The sequence below is a fragment of the Podarcis melisellensis genome (genome assembly GCF_964234715.1).
Source record: "Podarcis melisellensis genome assembly, chromosome: 3".
Taxonomy (NCBI): domain Eukaryota; kingdom Metazoa; phylum Chordata; class Lepidosauria; order Squamata; family Lacertidae; genus Podarcis; species Podarcis melisellensis.
This window is the reverse complement of record NC_138530.1, coordinates 63,696,894-63,718,283: the sequence shown is the minus strand read 5'-3', so window position 1 is coordinate 63,718,283 and position 21,390 is coordinate 63,696,894. Positions and strand designations below refer to the sequence as shown.

Genomic DNA, 21,390 nt, shown 5'->3' with positions numbered 1-21,390 from the left:
GGCTTCTACCAAGAGTTCGCCATGGTTCCCACTTATTAAAACAGAGCATACCCGGGCCAGTTACCTGTCAAAGCTCCAACTTGCCGTGCTTAGAATAATCTCTTTCACAGAATTATGATTCCAATTGATGTCCTCGGTGGTGTTGGATGAATGCTACGGCAAAGTACATTATGAAGAGAGACTTTGTCTGTGTTGGCAATCCTGTGTGGAGGACCTGTGCCACTATTTATTGCAGTGTCCGTTATATATAGACCTAAGAGACAGATTCATAAAACACCTGTTTCCGAATGGAACTCACTTGAATAGGGTGGAAAGGGTGAAATGGCTGCTGAGTAATACTGATGACTTTGTAACTTATAAAGTAGCACTGCGATGGCAGCTAAGAAGATCAGGGAAGAACTAGATAAAATAGCGGTCAACTGCAAAGGGTATTCGGATATTTAATTTGGCACATTTTACTAGAGAATCTTCTATTCTCGTAGTTGTGACCGTGGTTTATATTGTATGTGTGGTGCCTGATGATTTTTATGGTTATTTCTGTTTTTCCTTTTGTTATTTTTCTGAATGATGCCATGGCCTCTGGCTAGCGCAATAAAAGTCGATGATGATGATGATATGATGTTTTACATGGTAAATATTCAATTGGTAATTGCATTAGTGTGTGTTTAATTTGTCTTGTAATGAGCTGAGATTAGGTCTTCTCAAAAAAATTCTCTCATGGATGGTTAAGAGAGATATAACATTTTCAGTGGTTACACTGAAACTCTGGAATGCCCTTGCAACTGAGGTGCATTTGGCCTTTTATTGCGTTCTTTTAGATATTGCTGAAAACCAATTTGTTTCAGTAAGCTTGTAATGGTTGGTTGACTGATTGTATTGCTGACTCAGTTTCTAAACAGCTTTATTATATATAGTGCTGAATTGCTGCTTTAAATGTAAATATTGTGTTTTATTGTTAAGGTTATGTATTTATATTTGCTTTTTAATGTCATTTTGGGTGTGTAACTATAGAAAAGTGGGATATAAATATATTGCTACTATTACAATATGCTATCTGGAAGAAACAAAGGTGAAATTGACTTGTATGTATTGCCTGTGCTTTCTTCTGTATGTGGTATGATGGAACTTGGGTGCATAAATTTTCCCCATTTTAGAAGCGTTTTATGTGACAGATTTATTAAAGAATCTGGGTAGCAATGAGCAATGTAAAATTTATCTAGTTCTGCAATCTTGTATGCAGTTGAGTTCATACAGATCACCCATATTTTGACATAATGCAGGTGTCTCAACTAAAGCATCCATGACAGATGACCAACCTCTGCTTAAAAACCTCCAATGGAGGAGAGTCCACCACATTTCGAGGGAGTCTGCTCCATTGTCAGGCAGCTCTTACTATCAGAAAGTTCTTCCTGATGTTAAGTTGGAATCTCCTTTCTTACAACTTGAATCCATTGTTTTGGGTCCTGCCCTTCAGTTCAGGAGGAAAACAAGCTTTCTCCATGGCTATCATATCTTCTCTCACTCTCTCAACTGTTCCTCATAAGGATTGGTTTCTAGACCCTTGATCATCTTTGTTGCCTTCCTCTGAACACGTTCAAGCTTCTCAATATCCTTCTTAAACTGTGGCACCCAGAACTGGACACAGTACTCCCAAGTGTGGTCTGACTAAGGCAGAATAGAGTGGTACTGTTACTTCTCTTGATGTGCACAGTATGCTTTTGTTGATGCATCCTATAATATTTATCGCCTTTGTTACTCGTCGGGTACTTTGCTACATTTGTAGGGTACTTTGTTACATCGGTAAAGGCAAAGGGACCCCTGACCATTAGGTCCAGTCATGACCGACTCTGGGGTTGTGGCGCTCATCTCGCTTTATTGGCCGAGGGAGCCGGCGTAGAGCTTCCGGGTCATGTGGCCAGCATGACAGCCGCTTCTGGTGAACCAAAGCAGTGCATGGAAGCACCATTTACCTTCCCACCGGAGCAGTACCTGTTTATCTACTTGCACTTGGACGTGTTTTCAAACTGTTACATCTGTAGGGAACCTTTAACTGCAGTTCCATTTTTATTATTGCAGTGGTTTCTAATTCTGGTTAGTTGATAATCTCTAACAACAGTTAATATTGAAGCTGAGATAGCACTTTGCAGAAATTAAAACTGAAAGAGGAACAGTGGAGGGATTTTGGATTCTAGAGATGGGCAGGTAGACTGTGGGAATGCAATGCATCATCTAGCGGCCTTCACACAACCTCTTAATGGAGGATAATAATATTTCTGCATCAGCCCAAAGGTTTTGCAGCATTTCACTCCATTTTTATTGCAGCAAACAACAATGAGAATGAGGCAGGATGCACATGGAAAAGTTATGTCAGATGTCATTAATTCTTGTACTTTTTCCAGGGATAAGCAGGAACCAGTGGGAATCTAAAATCCTGTTTTTGATATCATCCTTGGAAAAGTTACATAGATAATCTATTCAACTTCAATTTATTTTGTTTAGTTCATGGGAACATTATCACTGCTTTGCACTTTAGCTATCTGTTTAGAAGTTTAAGGAGTCCAGAGGTAGAAGTTTGTTACAGACATGGTACAGGTTTCTCACACTGTCACCAGACTTCTTCCATATTTTCATTGGGCACAGCTCACTGTGGAAATAACTTAAATCAATCAAACACTTCTGTCTGACCCAGAGTTCCCTATATCAGTTGTACAGACATGAAGGGAAACAACAAAATGAGTACAAGAGTGAGTGGCTTTTGTGTATGTTGCGTTCCCTTAATATCTGAACCCATGTGATGGCAAAAGGATGTCTATCAGCAACATACATGGCAGTTTTTAATATGGACTTGGAAGATGAGAGAGAAGCTACTACAGGGAACATCCATGGCAGACTGAGACCCATATTTATAATACAGTTTTTTTATATTTATCAAAATTATAAAGCATTTTTTAACTTCTATGTAGGTTTGTTTTAAATAAGTAATAGTTTGATCTGTTCATTGGATGGACTGAGAGCCACATCCCCTTGAAATCATTGGCTATCTTTTAGAAATGTTTATGCTAAACTTAGAAAATTCGACATCTTTTTCTTCCAGTATCAATCCTTCCCATACAACAAAAATGGATTCAAAGTTGGAATGAAACTAGAAGGAGTGGACCCTGAGCACCAGTCAATGTATTGTGTGCTTACAGTAGCTGAGGTGAGTACCAGAAGTGACAAGCAGTTATTAATAGCTTTAAAATGGGATTAGAAATAACACCATAAAAGTTGGTGGCCACCACCTCACCTTTTGATACCAAATTCCATAGTTTTAATTACGTGCTGTGTGAAGAAGTACTTCCTTTTATCTGTGCTGAATCTCCCATCAGTCAACTTCACTGCATTCTAGTATCAAGAGAGGTGGAAAATAGTGTTTAAAAGATAGTCTTGAAAAGAAATACCAGCATTCTCATTTATATACCATGTGTATGCCCAATATACCCTGATGCACATGTGGACTAGTGTGCATATACTACTGTGTTACAACCTTACTACCTGTTTTTCTATTGTGTCTATGTATTCTGATTGCTTCCCCTTTCAGGGTAGTAAGTAAAGTTATCTCATAAAAAGCTACAACATTTTGTTTGAGAACTCTTCGATTCTGACTGCACATATACCAATTTTCTAATGCTGACTTTTTGGTTTAAATGTAAACACATTTTTCCTTTGCTGTATTCTTTTTTCCTACTATGGATTTAGACTTGTGGTTACAGAATTAGACTTCACTTTGATGAATACCCAGAGTGTTACGATTTTTGGCGGAATGCTGATTCTTCTGATATTCACCCAGTTGGTTGGTGCGAGAAAACAGGACACAAACTTCATCCACCAAAAGGTATTAGATTACCAACAAAAAAAAATCTGTGTCATATTAGACAATTGCTTTTTCTATGAATTTTGTAAAAGCAGCTGAGTGCTGGTGCTGAAATGTCCTTCTCATGCTGGGTACTAAAAAGCCTGTGTATGGTGGCTCTCTGTCTATTGAGTGAGATTGTATTCAGGGTCACTACTGGTTACCCATGGAGTTACGAAGTCAGGTAAGCAGCCCCGCCCCACCCTGCTTCTAGGATTGCTACTGTCCAATTGCTGTTCTCTTTGAGGGATAAATCTGGACAAGGAGATCTAATAGTATTTCTTATACCCCCCGTAGGTCTGAATGAGTAGATGTCATTCAGATGGGTAAATTTATCATTTCCATTGGATGCCTTTGAGCTGATTTCTGAACTTCATAGCTATCTATTCATGAGAACCTGTTAGGAACAATAAGCTCTGTTTTGTTAAGCAATAGGATTTATGGAGCATTATGCTGCAGTTCAAGCTAAAGTCCAAATGCACTTGGGACTAAGCTTCATCGAACAGAGTTTAAGAGTAAGCATCTAAAGGAATTTTTAAGACACACAGAAAAAATAGTGGCAAAAATGGTGGTGGAAAAACAAAGTGTATCAGGCCACCCAAGTTAGAACCTAAAGTCCTACAATCAGGAATTTGCTTCTGAAAGAATAATAATTTGTAAATCAGACTGGGGTTTATATATATATATATAGAGAGAGAGAGAGAGAGAGAGAGAGAGACTTATCAGATCTTTTTTATTATTTAAGAGTGCAATCCTCCATTTCAGCATATATGCAATTTTGTTATAGGTCTAACAGAGTTGCTTTATAATGCATCAAAATAGGTGTCCACTCAATTGATTTAATCCCAGGTTCAATAGGGTTTAATCCTGGCTAAGTGGGTATCAACAGTCTTAGACACAGTGGGTTGACCATATATAATGCTAAACCATGCTTTGGCATTATATTAATGACACTTGTACATAATGCGGCCTAACTGCACACTCTTGTTTTAATCTGTTACTTGCACTTTTCATGGACACCACAGGATACCATTGAAATGAAACTATACGTAAGGTTCCTCTGGACCACAACTGCAAACCATACTTAACATACTTAGATTATTCTAAGGGATCCAACTTCCTTTTGTTCTTTGAGAAGCTAATAAATCCCAGACATGTATCTTGTTCACTTATAAGAGCTGAACAGAATTCATGAGCATGCATTGTCTGTAAATAGTATCTAGGCACTTCATCTCTTTTCTAGAAAACGGATGACTGTGGCTTAGCTTTAATTGTTTTGTCTCAGTAGGGCTTTCAGTAGAAGCTTTTGCATTCCCAACTACAGGAATAATTTTAAAGTTACATTTTGCCAGATTAGGCTGGAGGCTCATAAGGCCCTCCAGCTAACTGAGGAGAGAGAGCCCTTGGCATCTTCTGAATCACACTCTAGGGCGGAGGGCACTCTAAAGGCTCCCCCCACGTGTTTAGCCACCCCTCCCAGGGTTGCTTTTTCACAATAGAACTGTACTACATGGAAAGCAGAGTGGGACAAACTGGACAAGACTAAATTAGTGATTAAGATTGCAGTGAACATTATACCTTTGCATGTGGCATGATGCAGTGATTGCATTTTCTGGTTGTAGATCCTCCTGTAAATGATCCCTGTGGCAGAAGGGTGGAAAGGGCCCTTCATAGGAGTTTTGAAGCAGATGCAGTGGCACTCAAGTCAGCCACCACAGCTTCCCTTTTTTCCTCTGGCTTTATTCATGTATGTGAGTGGAGGAGCTGAATGCCAGGGATGATATCCCCCAGGCAGTTAAGAATGGATTTAAGAATATATACTACTATGCCCTGGCAGCTGGCACCTCCTTTGATGTTTTTCAATATAGGGCCTCATATGGCTTCCACCACCATTGTGCATAGAAATGTGGGGTTGCAGCAGTGAGTTGTTAGTTCCAGTTTTCAGGCACATCGTGTCATCCTTGCCTCTCTCAAGGACCAATCTGTTTGTCAAGGCACTTGAGGCTCATCTTACATAGTTGCAGGACAAAACCAAGCAGCCCCACGTTTCTTATCCTTCAGGGTAGTTTTCCCTCCCCAAGAGGTTACCAGCCCTACAGACTTAAATGGGGGATATTCTTCTGTGTCAGATTTTGCCGCTGCTTGGTTCCAGAGGGCAGAAATAAATCCTCAGTCTAACTACACCCGTTGTTAGGAGCTGTCTCCAGTGGAGGCCTAGCTCCTTCTTTTCCTTATCATTGGAATTACGTCACCTCGGACAGGTGGGTGATTGAGATGGTGTGGCCTGATGTTTGAGCAATTGCCATGTGATTGCTTCATTCCAACCCCTTGTTCTCAGCAGCCATTGAAATATTGTCCCCACCTTGACCCTACTGTTTCTTTTATTGTTTCCTCTTTGAATAGCTATGGTTCCAGTTTTTTAGTTTTGCTTATTTGGGGATGAGAAGTTGTTTTCTGCTGTGCCAGTTGATCTGGAGGGTGGGATAATTCCTCCACTAGAAGGGGAGGATAGAGTCTTCCCATCAAGTCCAGTAGGAAGCATCATCCTCAAGACTAAATGCCCTCCAACCAAATCAGCAAATTGCAAGAAACAGTCTGTTTTCCACTTAATTCTGGGATTGAATGATTTGGCAGAGTGAAACTGAGGTACTGTGCTAACAGGTGTGTCTGCAGTTGACACAAGTGCGCCACAAGTTTAATAGGTGTGGTATTTTATCTTCCTTTTTATGTGTTTCTTTAGGATATAAAGAAGATGAATTTAATTGGCCCTCATATCTGAAGAAATGTAAGGCTCAAGCTGCTCCTAAATCCTTGTTTGAAAACCAAAACTCAGTGAGTTTTCTCTTATTATCCCTGCTTCTTTGCTGATAGTAGCTTTTTATATTATGATTACATGGTTTTTCATTAGTATTATGACTCAAACCCTTAGTCTAAAACAAGGGAAACGGCCCAAGTAAATACAGAGTTGGGTTCACACCCATCAATCCCTGCCTGTTTTCCATGCTGAAATTTAAACTATTATATTGAGGGAGATAGTTCATCTTATATCCAAGACAATCTTATGTGAAGCTGTTGATCTGCGGTAACACAGCAATTAGATAGGTCCTGGGTGGATACAGATTACTATTTTCCCACAGGTTTGTATCAAATGTGTATCTAATACCTGGTGAGGTGAAACAGACAACTGGCTTACAAAGTATGCAGAGATCAGGAGCAACTACTGTAAACAGTGGCTTGTATCCATCACCTGTTCAGGCAGCACAAAACTACAAATGGCCAGTAAATCTCTTTTTTTGTCATTCTGAAATGGACAGGGCATAATAGTTAAGAATTTTTTAAAAAGATTAATACATGATAAAGCATGATGCTGAAAATTGTTTTATTCTGCCACTTTCATGTGAATTACTGGCTCATCCATACAGCTGGGACTCCTTTCTTTTTAGTAGCAAGATTGTGGTTTGATTGGGGATAGTCAAGAGACTTTTGGATGCATGGTTTATTATTATTAATCTGCATTTCTTTATTTCTTTTATATAGTCCTTTAGGTACTTAAATAGACCAGTTCTCTGTTCATTGTTAATTTTAAACTTTTCCTTGATTAGACTGTGATTCCATCAGGGTTTCGAGTGGGGATGAAGCTTGAAGCAGTAGACAAAAAGAACCCTGCATTCATATGTGTTGCTACAGTAACGGACATTGTGGACAGTCGTTTTCTGGTTCATTTTGACAACTGGGATGAGAGTTATGACTACTGGTATGCCTTTTTAAATAGCTTGTTTATTGGAATACAGTGGTACCTCGCAAGACGAATGCCTCGCAAGACAAAAAACTCGCTAGACGAAAGGTTTTTCCATTTTCGATTTGCCTCGCAAGACGAATTTCCCCTATGGGCTTGCTTCGCAAGACGAAAACGTCTCGCGACGTCTAAAAACAAAGACATGTTTTGTTTATAAAGTTAATTTATTTTCCCTTCAGTTTTTGAACTGCTCTTTACAGTATGTGTGACTTTAAAGAGCAGTTAATAAACTGTTGTTGTACCAAATTTGGCTTTGTTTAGACTTTTTTTGACCATAGGAACGCATTAATTGATTTTCAATGCATTCCTATGGGATTTCGTGCTTCGCAAGACGAAAAATTCGCTAGACGACAAAAATTGCGGAACGAATTAATTTCGTCTTGCGGGGCACCACTGTAATAAGCATCACCAAAATTCTACCTTGTTAATTTGTTGTTTTCACTCCCCGCCCCCCGTGGTTGCTATGAACAGTAGTGCCTATATTTCATTAAGATGCCCCTAGATTTTTGACAATACAGTGGTACCTCGGGTTACATACGCTTCAGCTTACATACACTTCAGGTTACACACTCTGCTAACCCAGAAATAGTGCTTCAGGTTAAGAACTTTGCTTCAGGATAAGAACAGAGATTGGGCTCCGGTGGCGCGGCAGCAGCAGGAGGCCCCATTAGCTAAAGTGGTGCTTCAGGTTAAGAACAGTTTCAGGTTAAGAACAGACCTCCAGAATGAATAAAGTACTTAATCCAAGGTACCACTGTTGTTGAAAGATGCAAAGTATTCTATGGTCTGATTAGTGTGTGCATTCCCCCCCCCCCCATATAAAAGTTTGCAAGTGCTGTTAATGTTTGAATTTCTTAGTTCTTTGCTGTGGGTGGGGAACTGGATATGGCCGCTGAGCCAGATCTTTATATCTCCTAGCCCCCAGCCATTAACATCATGCGAAGTGGTGCTCTGAAGCCTCAACAATCAGCTGTTTGTCAGGACTTCAAAATGCTGCACAGAACTCTTTTTGCAAGGGCCCAAATGGAAAAGCCATTCGAGAAGTTCTCTGCCAGGTGAAAAGGTCACAGGTTCTCAAACCTTCCCTCCTTCCTAATCTTTCCAGCAACATTGCCCTTGCATGTGCTGCTCATGAGGAGAACGAAAGATGCTAACATAGACAAGGCCAGCTGTGGAATATTACACAGAGAGCATTCCTTCTAGCATAGTAACAACACCAACAATATGGATGACAGTTGCACATTAAGTGGCAAAAAGCTGTCTGCCAGAAAAATAGTTTGCTCTCACATACACCACTGATCAGTGAAATTAGCTGAGCTGGTTACTTAGGAAGAGCATCCTCTCAGGAACTAAGGATTTTAGCATAGTGTCAGCCAGAATTTTGGAACAATGTTCCTATTGAATTCAGAGAGACACCCACAATTCTGATGCTGAAAACATTCCACCAAGCATTTTTAGAGTTTTAATTTCATTCAGTGTTGGTCATTTGTCCTTTATTTTATTACCTAATTATCTAATTTTATGATGTTTTAATGATGTTATTGTACACTGTTACAATACTCTTTTTTATTAGTTGGCAGTGTATAAACATTCATATAAATAAATTAAATTTCCTCAAGATCTTATCAAACGATCATCAAAAGAAATTGGATCTGCAAACCAATAAGCAGGTCAATGGTAGTTCCATTATACTTTGTCTGCAGAACTGTCATTATGCTTTTATAAAGCTTTGGCTTAAACGTTCAATTAAAGGATACCACGTTGTAATGTAAAAAGCATAGGAAATGCTGTTGGTCCATCAGAAAAATGTCAAAATGCACAGTTGAACAATAACTTTACTAGAGGCAAAGACTCAGAAATAGTGAGCAAGAAATGTATCAAGCGAATAGAAAGAGAACCTACCCAGCTGATGCTGACACAAAACCCCACACGTACACTATAAAAAAGAATATAAATTCCCCACCACCCCTCTCCCCCACTCTTTTCCCCTGACCTTTTACTATACCCAACACTAACATCTCATAACAAATGTAACTGATCTGTAGAAAAGACGTTACAGCATGAAAGAAGAGACAATGCACATACTTTTGTAAACCAATAAAATCTTTAATAAACATTATTTTTTAAAAGAAAAATAGCGAACAAGCGTTTGAGTTCTCCATAAAGCTTCCTTAGATTGGTTTTCAAATTGAGGCACTATTGTTTCTCTCATTGGCTGTGTTTGCACATGACACTAAGCCAAACCTTGGCTTCATGCAAATGTGCATACTGCCAGGGAAAGTAATTTCAGCTGCTTTGCTCCTCTCCAAGCCTTTTAGCACAATCACTAAGCCAAGGAGCAAAGTGGTTGTGATCACTTCTCAGGAGGCAGCACATTTGTACCATTCTAGAAAGCCATATTTTGACTTCCCTGTCATGTGACGCAGGCCATGGTTTACATTTGTTCTGCTTTGGTAAGGGCACATGTTAACATTTTGATTTCTAAACTGGATATGCAGATTGTGGGCCTTTAGACATGGAAGTCTAATAATACAGTGGTACCTGGAGGTTCTGGAGGTCCGTTCTTAACCTGAGGTACCACTTTAGCTAATGGGGCCTCCTGCTGCCGCTGTGCCGCCGTCACTCGATTTCTGTTCTCATCCTGAAGCAACCAGAGGTACTATTTCTGGGTTAGCAGAGTCTGTAACCTGAAGCATCTGTAACCCGAGGTACCACTGTAGTCTGATGTTTAGGCCATGAAACCTTCCATCTCCTTTTTCTAGTGTGAATGAATGCTGTCCCAATGCTTGGCCACAGAAACGGGTGACCATTGCTTTGCTTTTAACATGTTTTTTGATACTCTTGAGCTAGTCATTCATGTTTAAGTGTGAGGCAGACTTGCTTAAGGAGGTGGGGTTGGTTGCTAGGAGAGCTTGAGAGCAAAGGCAGAATAAAACTGCAGAATGTCAAAGGGCAAAGAAACTGAAGATAAAGCAGAAAAGAGAAAATATACCGTGGAACAGAAGAAAAAGAACCTTTTCTGAAGACACAGGGAGGTTGTTTAAAGCTGCTGCTTGATCCCGTCGGCATTAAACGTTGTGGACATGCTGCATTCAAGTTCTGTTGAAAGCGCTGGGATTTGACTTTGACTAGCTTGTCTCATTGATTTTAAATGGGATATGGGCACCTTTTAAACATTATAACAGCATCACGTTTCCCAGGGGTTCATCCCTTGGCAGGGCTGTAACTTTTAAAGAGCTTGGAGCAATGCAGGTGGGCCCAGTGGCACAGGCTCCCAAACATGAAGTTGTGATTGACCCAACACCCACGGTTGCAGACCTTTTCACTCTTTTTTTCCCCTAAGGTATTTATATGCAGTCTTTCAGAGCAGAGCCCTCTCAAGGCAGCTGGCAAAACACAATTTAAATGCCATAATACAGTTTTTAAAATACAAAAAGCTATTTCCCAAATTGAAATATCAGCAGCTTAAAACAAGTTTTTGAAGCCAAGCTCACAACAAACTTATTAAAATGCATATTGAAACAGAAATGATTTTAGGGTCCATTTTAAAAAGATAGGGCATTTTATGCTGTATTTGTCTTGGGAGTGCTAAAGGCTCGGGGCTGCCACCAGAAGGCCCCGCCTATAGTGCCTGCAAGCCTGGTAGACTGTAATGGGCAGGCCAGCTAGCAAGGCCCCAGATACTAATCTTAGAGCTGGGCAGGCTCACATGGATGTAGGTAGACCTTCAAATAAATAATGTGGTCCTTTAAAAAGTTACAGCTACACTGGGATGAATCCACAGGAGAGTGGCCCCCACACCTGGTATCTGACAGCAGAATTTCATGTTTCATGGAATAATAGAATCATAGAGTTGGAAGGGGCCAGAAAGGTCCTTAGTCCAACTCCCTGCAAAACAGGAATCTTGCCCAACATGGGGCTCGAACCTATGACATTGATATTAAGCTGATTGAGCTACCTCAGCTGCCTTAAGCATGATATATCTTCCCATCCCCCAAACTTTTGTCAAGAAAAATGAATGTAAACAAACTTTTGTCAGGGAAAAGTGTCTTCAGACTGAATGGAATATGGGGTAGGTACAGCTGTTCATTCCTAAAGGTAAAATATATGAATCTTTTGCTTATTGGAAATTAAAGCAGCTTGGCTATTGAGTGAGGGAAAGAATTGCAGATTTGTAACATGTAGTTATTACCTCAACATTTATGTTGCTCTCCTTTTGCTCACCGTCTATAAATATTTTTTTAAATTGTTTGCTATTTAATTAAATGTGAGAGTTGAAAAATGTAAATGAGATGAATGGGTTTTCGTTTTAATTTTGTGGATGCTAGAAGCTTACTTTAGGTTAAAAAAAAAGTCACTCTCAAAAGCCTTCAGGATACTCAGAAATGCTTAGGTGGGCTGTGAGAAGGGAAGAACCACCTCTTCATAGCAACATATGATATTTCAGCATTTCCTTAAATTAACTTTACATATGTTTACAGTGAGTTTGACATCTGAGCACTAGATGGTGCTATAAGATGACTTGTGTATTATTAGAGTTATTCCTCTTCAGCAAAGACCAGTATTCAGAACAGTATATATATTTAAAGGAATTTCTGTCTCTATACCCTTTCCATTTTGTTATAATGCAGCTATGACTCATTATTTTTTAAACTGTCGAAATACTATTATTACCTGATTACTTACAATTCAGGGGCTCATGGTAATACAAGTGCTTTACAAATGAGAGAGCTCTTTTTCAGAAAAGAAGAAAGGTTCATAAGCATATATACATTATGCCAGAGTCTTCAGACAGGATTCTGTAGAGTTGCCTATCAATCTTACTGAACTAGAGAGCTAGTTCTACCACAATAGAACAATTTGCACAGTTTGTATTTTATTGGCTTAAATGTTTGCTTCTCCTCCATATGCTTGCATATGCAACTCACAGCATCTAAAAACATCTTCAGACATACACATTGGAAGAACAAAAAAGCTACAAAATGTAAGCTTGTAACTAGCCACTCAAATAGTTACTTACGGTGAATAAAATCAGTGCACTTTATTCTCTCCCCCCCCCCCGCCTTCCTTTTTGGGTCATTATATTAGTGTCTTAGGATTGTGTTTGCAGGTAACCATTTTTTCACTGGGTAATTTCTGAACGGTTTGTAAGGCTGGACCAATTCTTTAGCTGAATGTTTTAGGCCAAAAATTAATGTGCTCAGACAAAATTCCTTTGAGAGGCTATTTCTTAGAGCTGTGGAGCTTGTCTAGCATTTCTGTTTACAAGCAGCCCAGATCTCTGTTGACCATAAGCTGCTTTAGACAGACCCTAGAAAGCTGTTTAAGACATTTATAGAAATGAAATCTAACTAAATCAACATTTCTCCTGCAGGTGTGAAGCGGCTAGTCCACATATTCATCCTGTTGGCTGGTGTAAAGAGCACAGAAAGACCCTTGTAACCCCTCGAGGTCTGTATGAAAGAGCACGTCTGTGCACAACTTTATTTCACAAGAGTAGAAATTGTAATGTGGGATTACTTAGAGTAAAAATCCTCTCACTTTAAAAGTGAGCTTGCAGGGACAATAATGGGAGAAGGGAGAGAATAAAAAATTATGCCAGAATATTATGTACACTGGAAATGGTGAAATCCTGATCATCCTTAAAGTACTTAAGATTTTAGAGGAACATCCAGAAGTGGCTTTGTTTTGACAGACAGAGCTTCAACTCATACAAATCAGGGCACCTGATTCTTGTCTTTCTTCCAATAGCAACTTAGGGACATAGTGGGCAGCTGCCTTATATTGAGTAAGCGTATCGGTCCATCTAGCTCAGTACAGTAGTTCCTTGGAAGCCGAATGCCTTGGCACTCATATGCTTTGGCTCCCGAATGCTGCAAACCTGGAAGTGACTTTTCTGGTTTGCAAACGTTCTTTGGAATCTAAATGTCTGGTGCGGCTTTCGAACATTTTGGAAGTCGAATGGACTTCCGGAACGGATGCCGTTCGACTTCTGAGGTAAGACTGTATTGTCTAGACCGACTGGCTGGAGAAGCTGGAGACTGAGACCGGGACCTCAGATGCTCTACTGCTGAGCTACCATTGACTACAACCCTTAACTGTGCTGAATTTTAACAGAATAGGGAGCTCATGTAAGCCATTATGTGAATAAAGTGAAAAGACTACCATGCAAAAGAGAAAATGTGTTACAGAAAACGGTAATAACTAGCAGATGAGAATCAATAAACTGTGGAAATCATGAATAATACCTTGGAGCTATGAAATTAGAGCATGAAAATCTTCTTAAATGTACTATAAATATTGAACCTGCAAGTGATGTAATTGTAGCTTGCTAGTAGAGAGTTTTGTAAAATAGCCCACACAGAGTGATGGTGTAATTCACTATCATATTATGAGTCACTTGGATAAGTAATGCTTTGTAAGCTGTTACCTTTTAACAGTATGCATTTTATAAACAGAGAAAACTCAATTGGCTTTCCCACAGTGACAATATTTTCCCTCATGATAGTAGCCAGTATGAAGCTATATTCTGCATTTACAGTGTTGGTGGAAATTTTGTCTAAAAAGCAGCTTTGCCAAGATATTACTGGCTAGGCAGGGGACTATCTGCATTTAAAGCTGATGTGTAACTCCTAAAGGTTCAGATTAGCACTTGACTCAGTAAAACGTTAAGAGCTGGAATGCACAGGCCTTTTAGTTTTCGATGCTTAGATGCTCAGAGTCACAGCAGAATTTTGTCACTTTTGGTTCTTTATGTATTCTAATAATTCCAGTCTTATTTTATACCTGAGATTCTAATAAGTGGCGTTATCTTATTTTTAAATCTATAGTTGTAATGAAGCCACTGTCTTGACTGAACGAACTATTCTGATGTCACTGAAGTCCTTTTCGGGATGTTCAATCAAAGTAGAAGGAATGGGGACCTGATGCTGGGCAGCCCTGACGTGACAAAAGTTGAAGCCGGTCGACGCAGTGTGTTAGGTTTCAAACTGTTTTTGAAGCCTGTGTTTACAGTAACATGAGTACTGTATTTTTCGCTCTATATGATGCACTTTTCCCCCTCTAAAAATGAAGGGGAAATGTGTGTACGTCCTATGGAGCGAATGCAGGCTTTCGCTGAAGCCTGCAGAGCGATAGGGGTCGGTGCGCACCGACCCCTCTCGCTCTCCAGGCTTCGGGCAGCTATCCGCAAGCCTTCGAAGCGCGGCGGGAGTTCCCGCCGGGCTCCAAAGGCTTGCGAATAGCAGCCTGCAGCCCGAAGCCTGGGGAGCGCAGTGCCAACTCCCACTGCGCTCCCCGGGCTTCAGGCAGCTGTCCGCAAACCTTTGGAGCGCTCCCCCAGCCCACAAACTCCGGGAGCGGTGGCAGGGCTGCGCAACCTTGCCTCCGCTCCCGGACCTGTTTCCGCTTCCCCCGCCCCAGTCCCGCGGCTAAAAACGAAGCCACGCACAGCCTCTCCCGGCTGGAGAGGTTGTGTGTGGCTAAAGAGGAAGCCAAGACAGCCAGCGGGATTCAAAAACGGTTTGAAACCTAACACACTGCGTCGACCGGCTTCAACTTTTGTCATGTCTTTCCTCGGCTCTCTGCTGCTTCGTGCCACTTCCTCTTCCAGAGATGAGCCCCTTTTTCTTGAGTGGGCACTAGGACACCACCAAGTGGTTGCCATCTTCCAATTGCTTGAGACAGGACAAAAGTAATTACACCAAAGAATCTCTTGAGTCACCACTCCCTTAAAGTGGCTGTTTGGCAGTTACCGTATTTTTCGCTCCATAGGGCACACCGGACCATAGGGAGCACCTAGTTTTTAGGGGGGGGGGAATAAAGAAAAAAACATATTTTGAAGAGGAAGTGGCACGAAGCAGCAGAGGGCCAAGGAAAGAAGAAGGGGGCAGGGAAAGAAGAGGCCAGAAGGCAAATGAAGGCTGAAGGAAATAATGCAGAAAAGGAAGGGTATTGAAGGAAGTGAATGTGTAAACACTGGAAATGATGTAGTTGAAAAAGAACAGGGAAAATATGAAGAGACAGTCCCAATGAATATGGTGTGTGGGAGAAGCACACAGACAGGTAAATAGGTGGCCTTATGCATATAGTTGTTAGGAGAACAACCGAGGAACAAGCAAAAGTAGGATTAGAAAATGTGCAGAGGAGAAAGGTGACTGGGATCATGTGAGGATTAAATGTTCATTTATTTATTCATAACTGCAGGACTCTGATCTGCTCAGAATCCTTAAAATAATTGTTACTGAGGGCCGCCAGAGGCTTACTTCTACCATAACCTTTTAATCATTTTTAAGGTTCAGGAGCTTCTCTTTGATGATGTTGTGTTTTAACTGTATGACAACACACATTACAGTAAAACATACACATCCTCTGAAAACTAGTCAGAAGGAGTGAAATAATATGAAAAATAGATGTGGGTCTTCTCAAGGTGAGATATGAGAGAGGTGGCTTTGGGAGCTTGGGTCTCTGTCCACAGGGAGGCTGACAAGTCCCATTATTCATATTTTGCATTGCAGGATGGCAGAAGGAGTGCAAGCATATTTATTTATTCTTCTGTTGCTTCTTTAAACCTAACAAGTCCTGAAAAACATCCTAACTCTGTGTTGCGTGACATAATTACATCTTGTATCATCATTTATTTTCCAGACTATCCACATGCCAAGCATTTTTCTTGGGAGAAATATTTGGAAGAAACTAGTTCTTTACCAGCACCTGCCAGGGCTTTTAAAGTGGTAAGAAAAATGTGCAGTGTTCTCATATGCCTATCTCATGCTTCATGGCTGTTCCTATGCTTTGTGGCTTCTACAGTGTGGTGTAGTGGTTAAGAGCGGTAGTCTTGTAATCTGGGGAACCGGGTTCGAGTCTCCGCTCCTCCACATGAGGCTGCTGGGTGACCTTGGGCTAGTCACACTTCTTTGAAGTCTCTCAGCCCCACTTACCTCACAGAGTGTTTGTTGTGGGGGAGGAAGGGAAAGGAGAATGTTAGCCGCTTTGAGACTCCTGAAGGGGAGTGAAAGGCGGGATATCAAATCCAAACTCTTCTTCTTCTTCTCCTGAGAGGAGTTCTGCTCATGTGACAGTATAGGAAAGAAGAGAGGGGACTTTCAGTGATACTTCCTTTTCCCCTGCAGCTCCCTTGTGCCCCTTGAAAATCTGCTTTGGAGAACTGGCAGGGCAGGGGCTCCAGGAGAAAGGAGAATCATCAAATAGTAAATAAATAAATGCCTATCAATTAGTGACCACCACTACCTCAGGCCCAAACTCTACACATGTGTGAGTGTTTTTTCCTCCATAAATTGCCAGAGTGGAGAGGGGAAATCCAGAGTGTGGCACCACTGCGTGGAATCCGATTCCATATTGTGAGCATGCATAGCTGTAGTTTGCGTTCGGGAAAAAGCTCATTTGCCCCAAAGCTTCCTTCCCCCTCTCAAACACAAATGGCAAGCGAGGGTCCCTAGTCCAGCCAGCTCCTGCATGCTGGCAGTTTAAGAAAGAAGAGACTGATTCTATAATTAGCCATAAATTCTATTAATTCACTGTGCAGTATATGAATAATTCCTTCCTTTTTCTATTCAGATTCTGCTGGCAGTCAGTTTTGTTGGTGACCCTCACTTGTAGTTTTTTGAGAGAGGAAGAAAACTTTCCTTCTATCCATACCATTCATTGTTTTATAAAATTATTTAGCTTAGGTGTTATATATAAACATATAACCTTAATGGTTTAAAAGCTACCAATGTTTCAGCTTTGGAGGCAAGTTTCAGTTCAGCAGGTACACAAAAACAGCAGCTAAGTAAATCAGAGGGTTGAGGGTAAGAGAGAGAGAAATTGGCATGATCCCGAAGCCACAAAGTCTACCTTTTGGGACAGTCTTAAGATATTCTGCTGGTGTCTTGGCCAGTAAGTCATAGCAAAATATGAAAAAAAAAGAATAGTAAAGCAGGCAGCCACAGTAACAACAAAGCAGACGGCAAACACGTTTAAAACTGAGCTATAAACAAAGTAGCATATAATAGTATATCGGCTTTTCAGCTTGCAATCAACATGCATATCAAAATAATAATATTGCTATTTTGTAGCTGTCAAGGCAAAATGCTCAGGCAAATGTTTATTGGGTATGTCTTTTCTTTCTCCACCCTACTGTATAATGAAGAAGCTAAATAATTTCTCCCACTAGAGGTAGATGTGGGAAGTGTAGATTGAAATCCCATCAAAGCATTTCAACAGTATTAAAAGGGCTGGACATAGGAAAAGGGAAATTTGCAATAACCATTTCCTCCCACTTCCCACTCATAGAAGTCTCAGCTGGACCAAAGAGCTTTTCAGCAGTGGAAGGACACAATTGCTTACAACACAAAACACAATGTCATTAACAAAGGGGTTTTTTTAAAGCTGTGATTGCCGGTTTAAGTAAGTGCATATGCTGTTTTAAATTTTTAGTTTAATTGACATCAGTTATTAATTGTAAACTATGGGAGCAGCTGTAACAAATCTGATTAATTTTTTTTAAAAAAATTCTTTTATATTTTCTTTTGGTTATTTTTAATAGAAAAGAAGGATATAAATAATAAGCAGCTCAATCTCTTCTTTGTTGTAGAAACCTTCTCATGGATTCCAGAAGAATATGAAACTTGAAGTAGTTGACAAGAGAAATCCTGTACTAATCAGGGTCGCAACCGTGGTAGATACTGATGACCACAGAATTAAAGTAATTCATACTTTTAAATATGTTTTAAAATTACTGTATTGAACAATCCCTTCTGAGTGGTGGTATCATGTTACACACACTGTCCCACATGGCTTCTCCATTCACTCCCATAGAAGGGAGAACAAACATCCACAGGCGTAGAAATGATTTCCTTCAATTAAAGTGAATGAAGAAGCCTGCAAACCCAGCAGTTCCATAATCACACATGAGGCTTTAGTTCCGGCTGAGTTGAGCACTAATCTCCAGTCATTTTACTGCAAATTCCACCTGAAATGTATTGCTTGGTACATTGTATCCAAAAAGTATTGAAATAAAGGTATACGTTCAGTCATTTCCTATTTCATCTTGTACGATGCTAGTCCTTCAGACCCCCATTCATTTCCTCTTAGATATGATATAAAAATGAAACTAGCAAGGAAAGAAAACATTTAAAACATTTTTACTACCGTACGTATTTTAAACTCCATGACTTGTTAACAGCGCTTTTATCTGCTGGTTCTTTTTCGGAACTACTTTCTCGCATATCTACAGTGTTTGGTATCACTTATGGCTTGCAGGATGAGGAATAATTTTAGAAAACCAGAACTAGATGCCTCAAATAATGCAAGCTTAAGTCCTCAAAACTTTCATCCTGTTCTTGATAGTACTTAACCTTTTTATCATCATCATCATTATCATTATTACTTAGTGCATAGTAACAGTATAACTGGTGTGTTTGGGGCAGGGGAATTTCAGGGGGATGTGGGTGGGGCAAAAATTGTGGCGGTCCATCAGGGGCTCAGTGCCCTATTTTTATTGTACGCCTGTGACTGCAACAATAGGATCTGTCAAAAGCACTGGAGAAGCTTCACTGTATGGTCAGTGAGCTGTGTTTAACTTGATGCATCACAAGTTATTCTGGCCTCACATAGACTCATACTGAGGACCATTCTGTACTAAAGAAATTGTTAAGCTCATGCATCAACACTTTAATAAACTAGTTGTCATTGTGGTCTATTTCTTATCTCAGTAAATGCAAAAGCTGTTGTAATTTGTAAGACGAGAGCCTGGTAGATAATTCTGAATTACTTGACAAACTTTTTCTCCCACACACCCTTGTCCAAAACATAATGCCTGAAATTTGAACAAATGGATTCTCTTAACCCTTATGTTCTCTAATGAAAGCCAAGCACTCTTGGAGATTGCATGGGAATAGAACTTTGCTTAAGTTTGAAATGTAATATTCCTTTGTGTTCTAGGTCCACTTTGATGGCTGGGATAGTATTTATGATTATTGGATCGATGCAGATAGCCCTGATATCCATCCTGCTGGCTGGTGTGGGAAAACTGGACATCCTCTTCAGCCCCCACTTAGTGAGATGTTCTATAAGATATAGTAGAAGTTTAAAGAAAGGATATTGAATACCTGCCCTTTGTTTGATGCCACCTCTGTAATAATGAATAAGTCTAGTATGCATAACAAAGCCAGTATCTTTGAAGCAAATAACCTTGATACTGGAGACTGGAAATAGTGATATTCTTAATTTCTGACTTGATATTAAATATGAATTCACGTTACTGCAGATCATGGCAAAATTATAGCTCTTTATAAATTCACATTCTGAACAAAGGATGAACAGTTTTTGTTTTTGTTTGTAAAAACCTTTGTTATGTGCTTAATCAATTGATCTAACCCTTTTGTTGATTAAATGTTGCATCCCTATTATTTCACTGTAAAAAATAGAAACCAGTATACGAATGCTTTTAAAACATCCTCTAGATTCTGAAGAAATATTTCTAAAGTATGTGATTGACTTAGAAAAAGTGATGTGGCATATTAGAGCCAAGTCAGTTACTGCTGTAATAGTTTATAGAATCATAGAATTGTAGTTAGAAGTGAATACTTGGAGGATCAGTTGAGAATAATGCTTGCTCTTGGAAACAATTGATAAATTAACCTCTTAAGTTGTAGTTTCCTTATTGAGAAAAATTTTCTGGGCGGAAGAGGGTGTTCATTTTTTGCAGGAGGAGTTAAATTTTCAAAAACAAAATAGAAGAAATAAATTCTTAATAGCTTGTGAAAGAAATTGCATCTATATCCTGAATGCAGGAATATTTATGTGCAGAACAACATAAATCATTGTTTGATTCAATATTCATACAATCGAGTCATAATTTATTAAAGAACAAAATACTTGTCAGTTCTTGACTAACAAGATAATGAAATGGTTGCAGGAGATTTTAGTAAGGTTTAAATATTTTATCTTGGTAATTTGTACTTGTTGGTCTTCAGCATCTTAAACAGATGTTCACTAGAGTTTGCCTAAACGTGAGACATAACTTCCATTCTTACAAATGCCTTGCATCTTACCTTCCATATTATTTGTATAGGTCCTTTGGAATTGGTAGAAGCTTTAGAACAAGGAGGATGTCCTACAGCGGGCTGCAAAGGAGTTGGACACATAAAAAGAGCCAGACATACGGGCCACCACAGGTATGTGTGCAATAGCTAAACTTGGATGTCCAATTAGAATCTACACATACTTGATTTCTAACACAAGCTTATACACATGTCTCCTCGGAAGAAAGTTCCATGAAGTTCAGTAAAACTTACACCCAGAAAATGGGGTATAGTATTGCAGCCTTAATTGCTGTTTGTGAAAAAGAAGATGTGGACTAGAGGAAGAAAACAGGAATTCAGGTTACCTCTTTGGAATGAACATGGAAAGGTTTGGAACTTCATTGGTATGTTCTGGTTTAAAACTCAGTTGTGTGATGTAATTCTTGCTGGGTTCTCTCTCTCTCTCTCTCTCTCTCTCTCTCTCTCTCTCTCTGTGTGTGTGTGTGTGTGTGTGTGTTTATATCTTTATACGCACACAAACAATGTAGCCTATCTTTCACAGGTTTGTGCAATTGGTGAGCACATCAGTGTTTTGTCTTTGGGTATCTAAGTGCGCCTGATAGCCTCTATTGAAGTAAAAACTTGTTGTTTTGTCACTACTGTCAGCTAGATAGACA

General features: G+C 39.8%; 1 protein-coding gene across 12 annotated transcripts in view; it reads left to right on the top strand.

The window, feature by feature from the left end:
- The window catches only part of L3MBTL3 (L3MBTL histone methyl-lysine binding protein 3), a 57,818-nt gene that overhangs the window by 22,024 nt on the left and 14,404 nt on the right, over positions 1-21,390 (top strand). For all 12 annotated transcript variants that reach the window (XM_081907098.1, XM_081907095.1, XM_081907100.1 and 9 more), the window contains 9 exons: positions 3,095-3,199; positions 3,739-3,874; positions 6,633-6,724; positions 7,495-7,646; positions 13,063-13,139; positions 16,335-16,420; positions 18,283-18,393; positions 19,632-19,746; positions 20,764-20,866. In XM_081907098.1, coding sequence (XP_081763224.1) covers positions 3,095-3,199; positions 3,739-3,874; positions 6,633-6,724; positions 7,495-7,646; positions 13,063-13,139; positions 16,335-16,420; positions 18,283-18,393; positions 19,632-19,746; positions 20,764-20,866 — 977 coding nt within the window. The remainder of the gene's footprint in view (positions 1-3,094; positions 3,200-3,738; positions 3,875-6,632; positions 6,725-7,494; positions 7,647-13,062; positions 13,140-16,334; positions 16,421-18,282; positions 18,394-19,631; positions 19,747-20,763; positions 20,867-21,390) is intronic.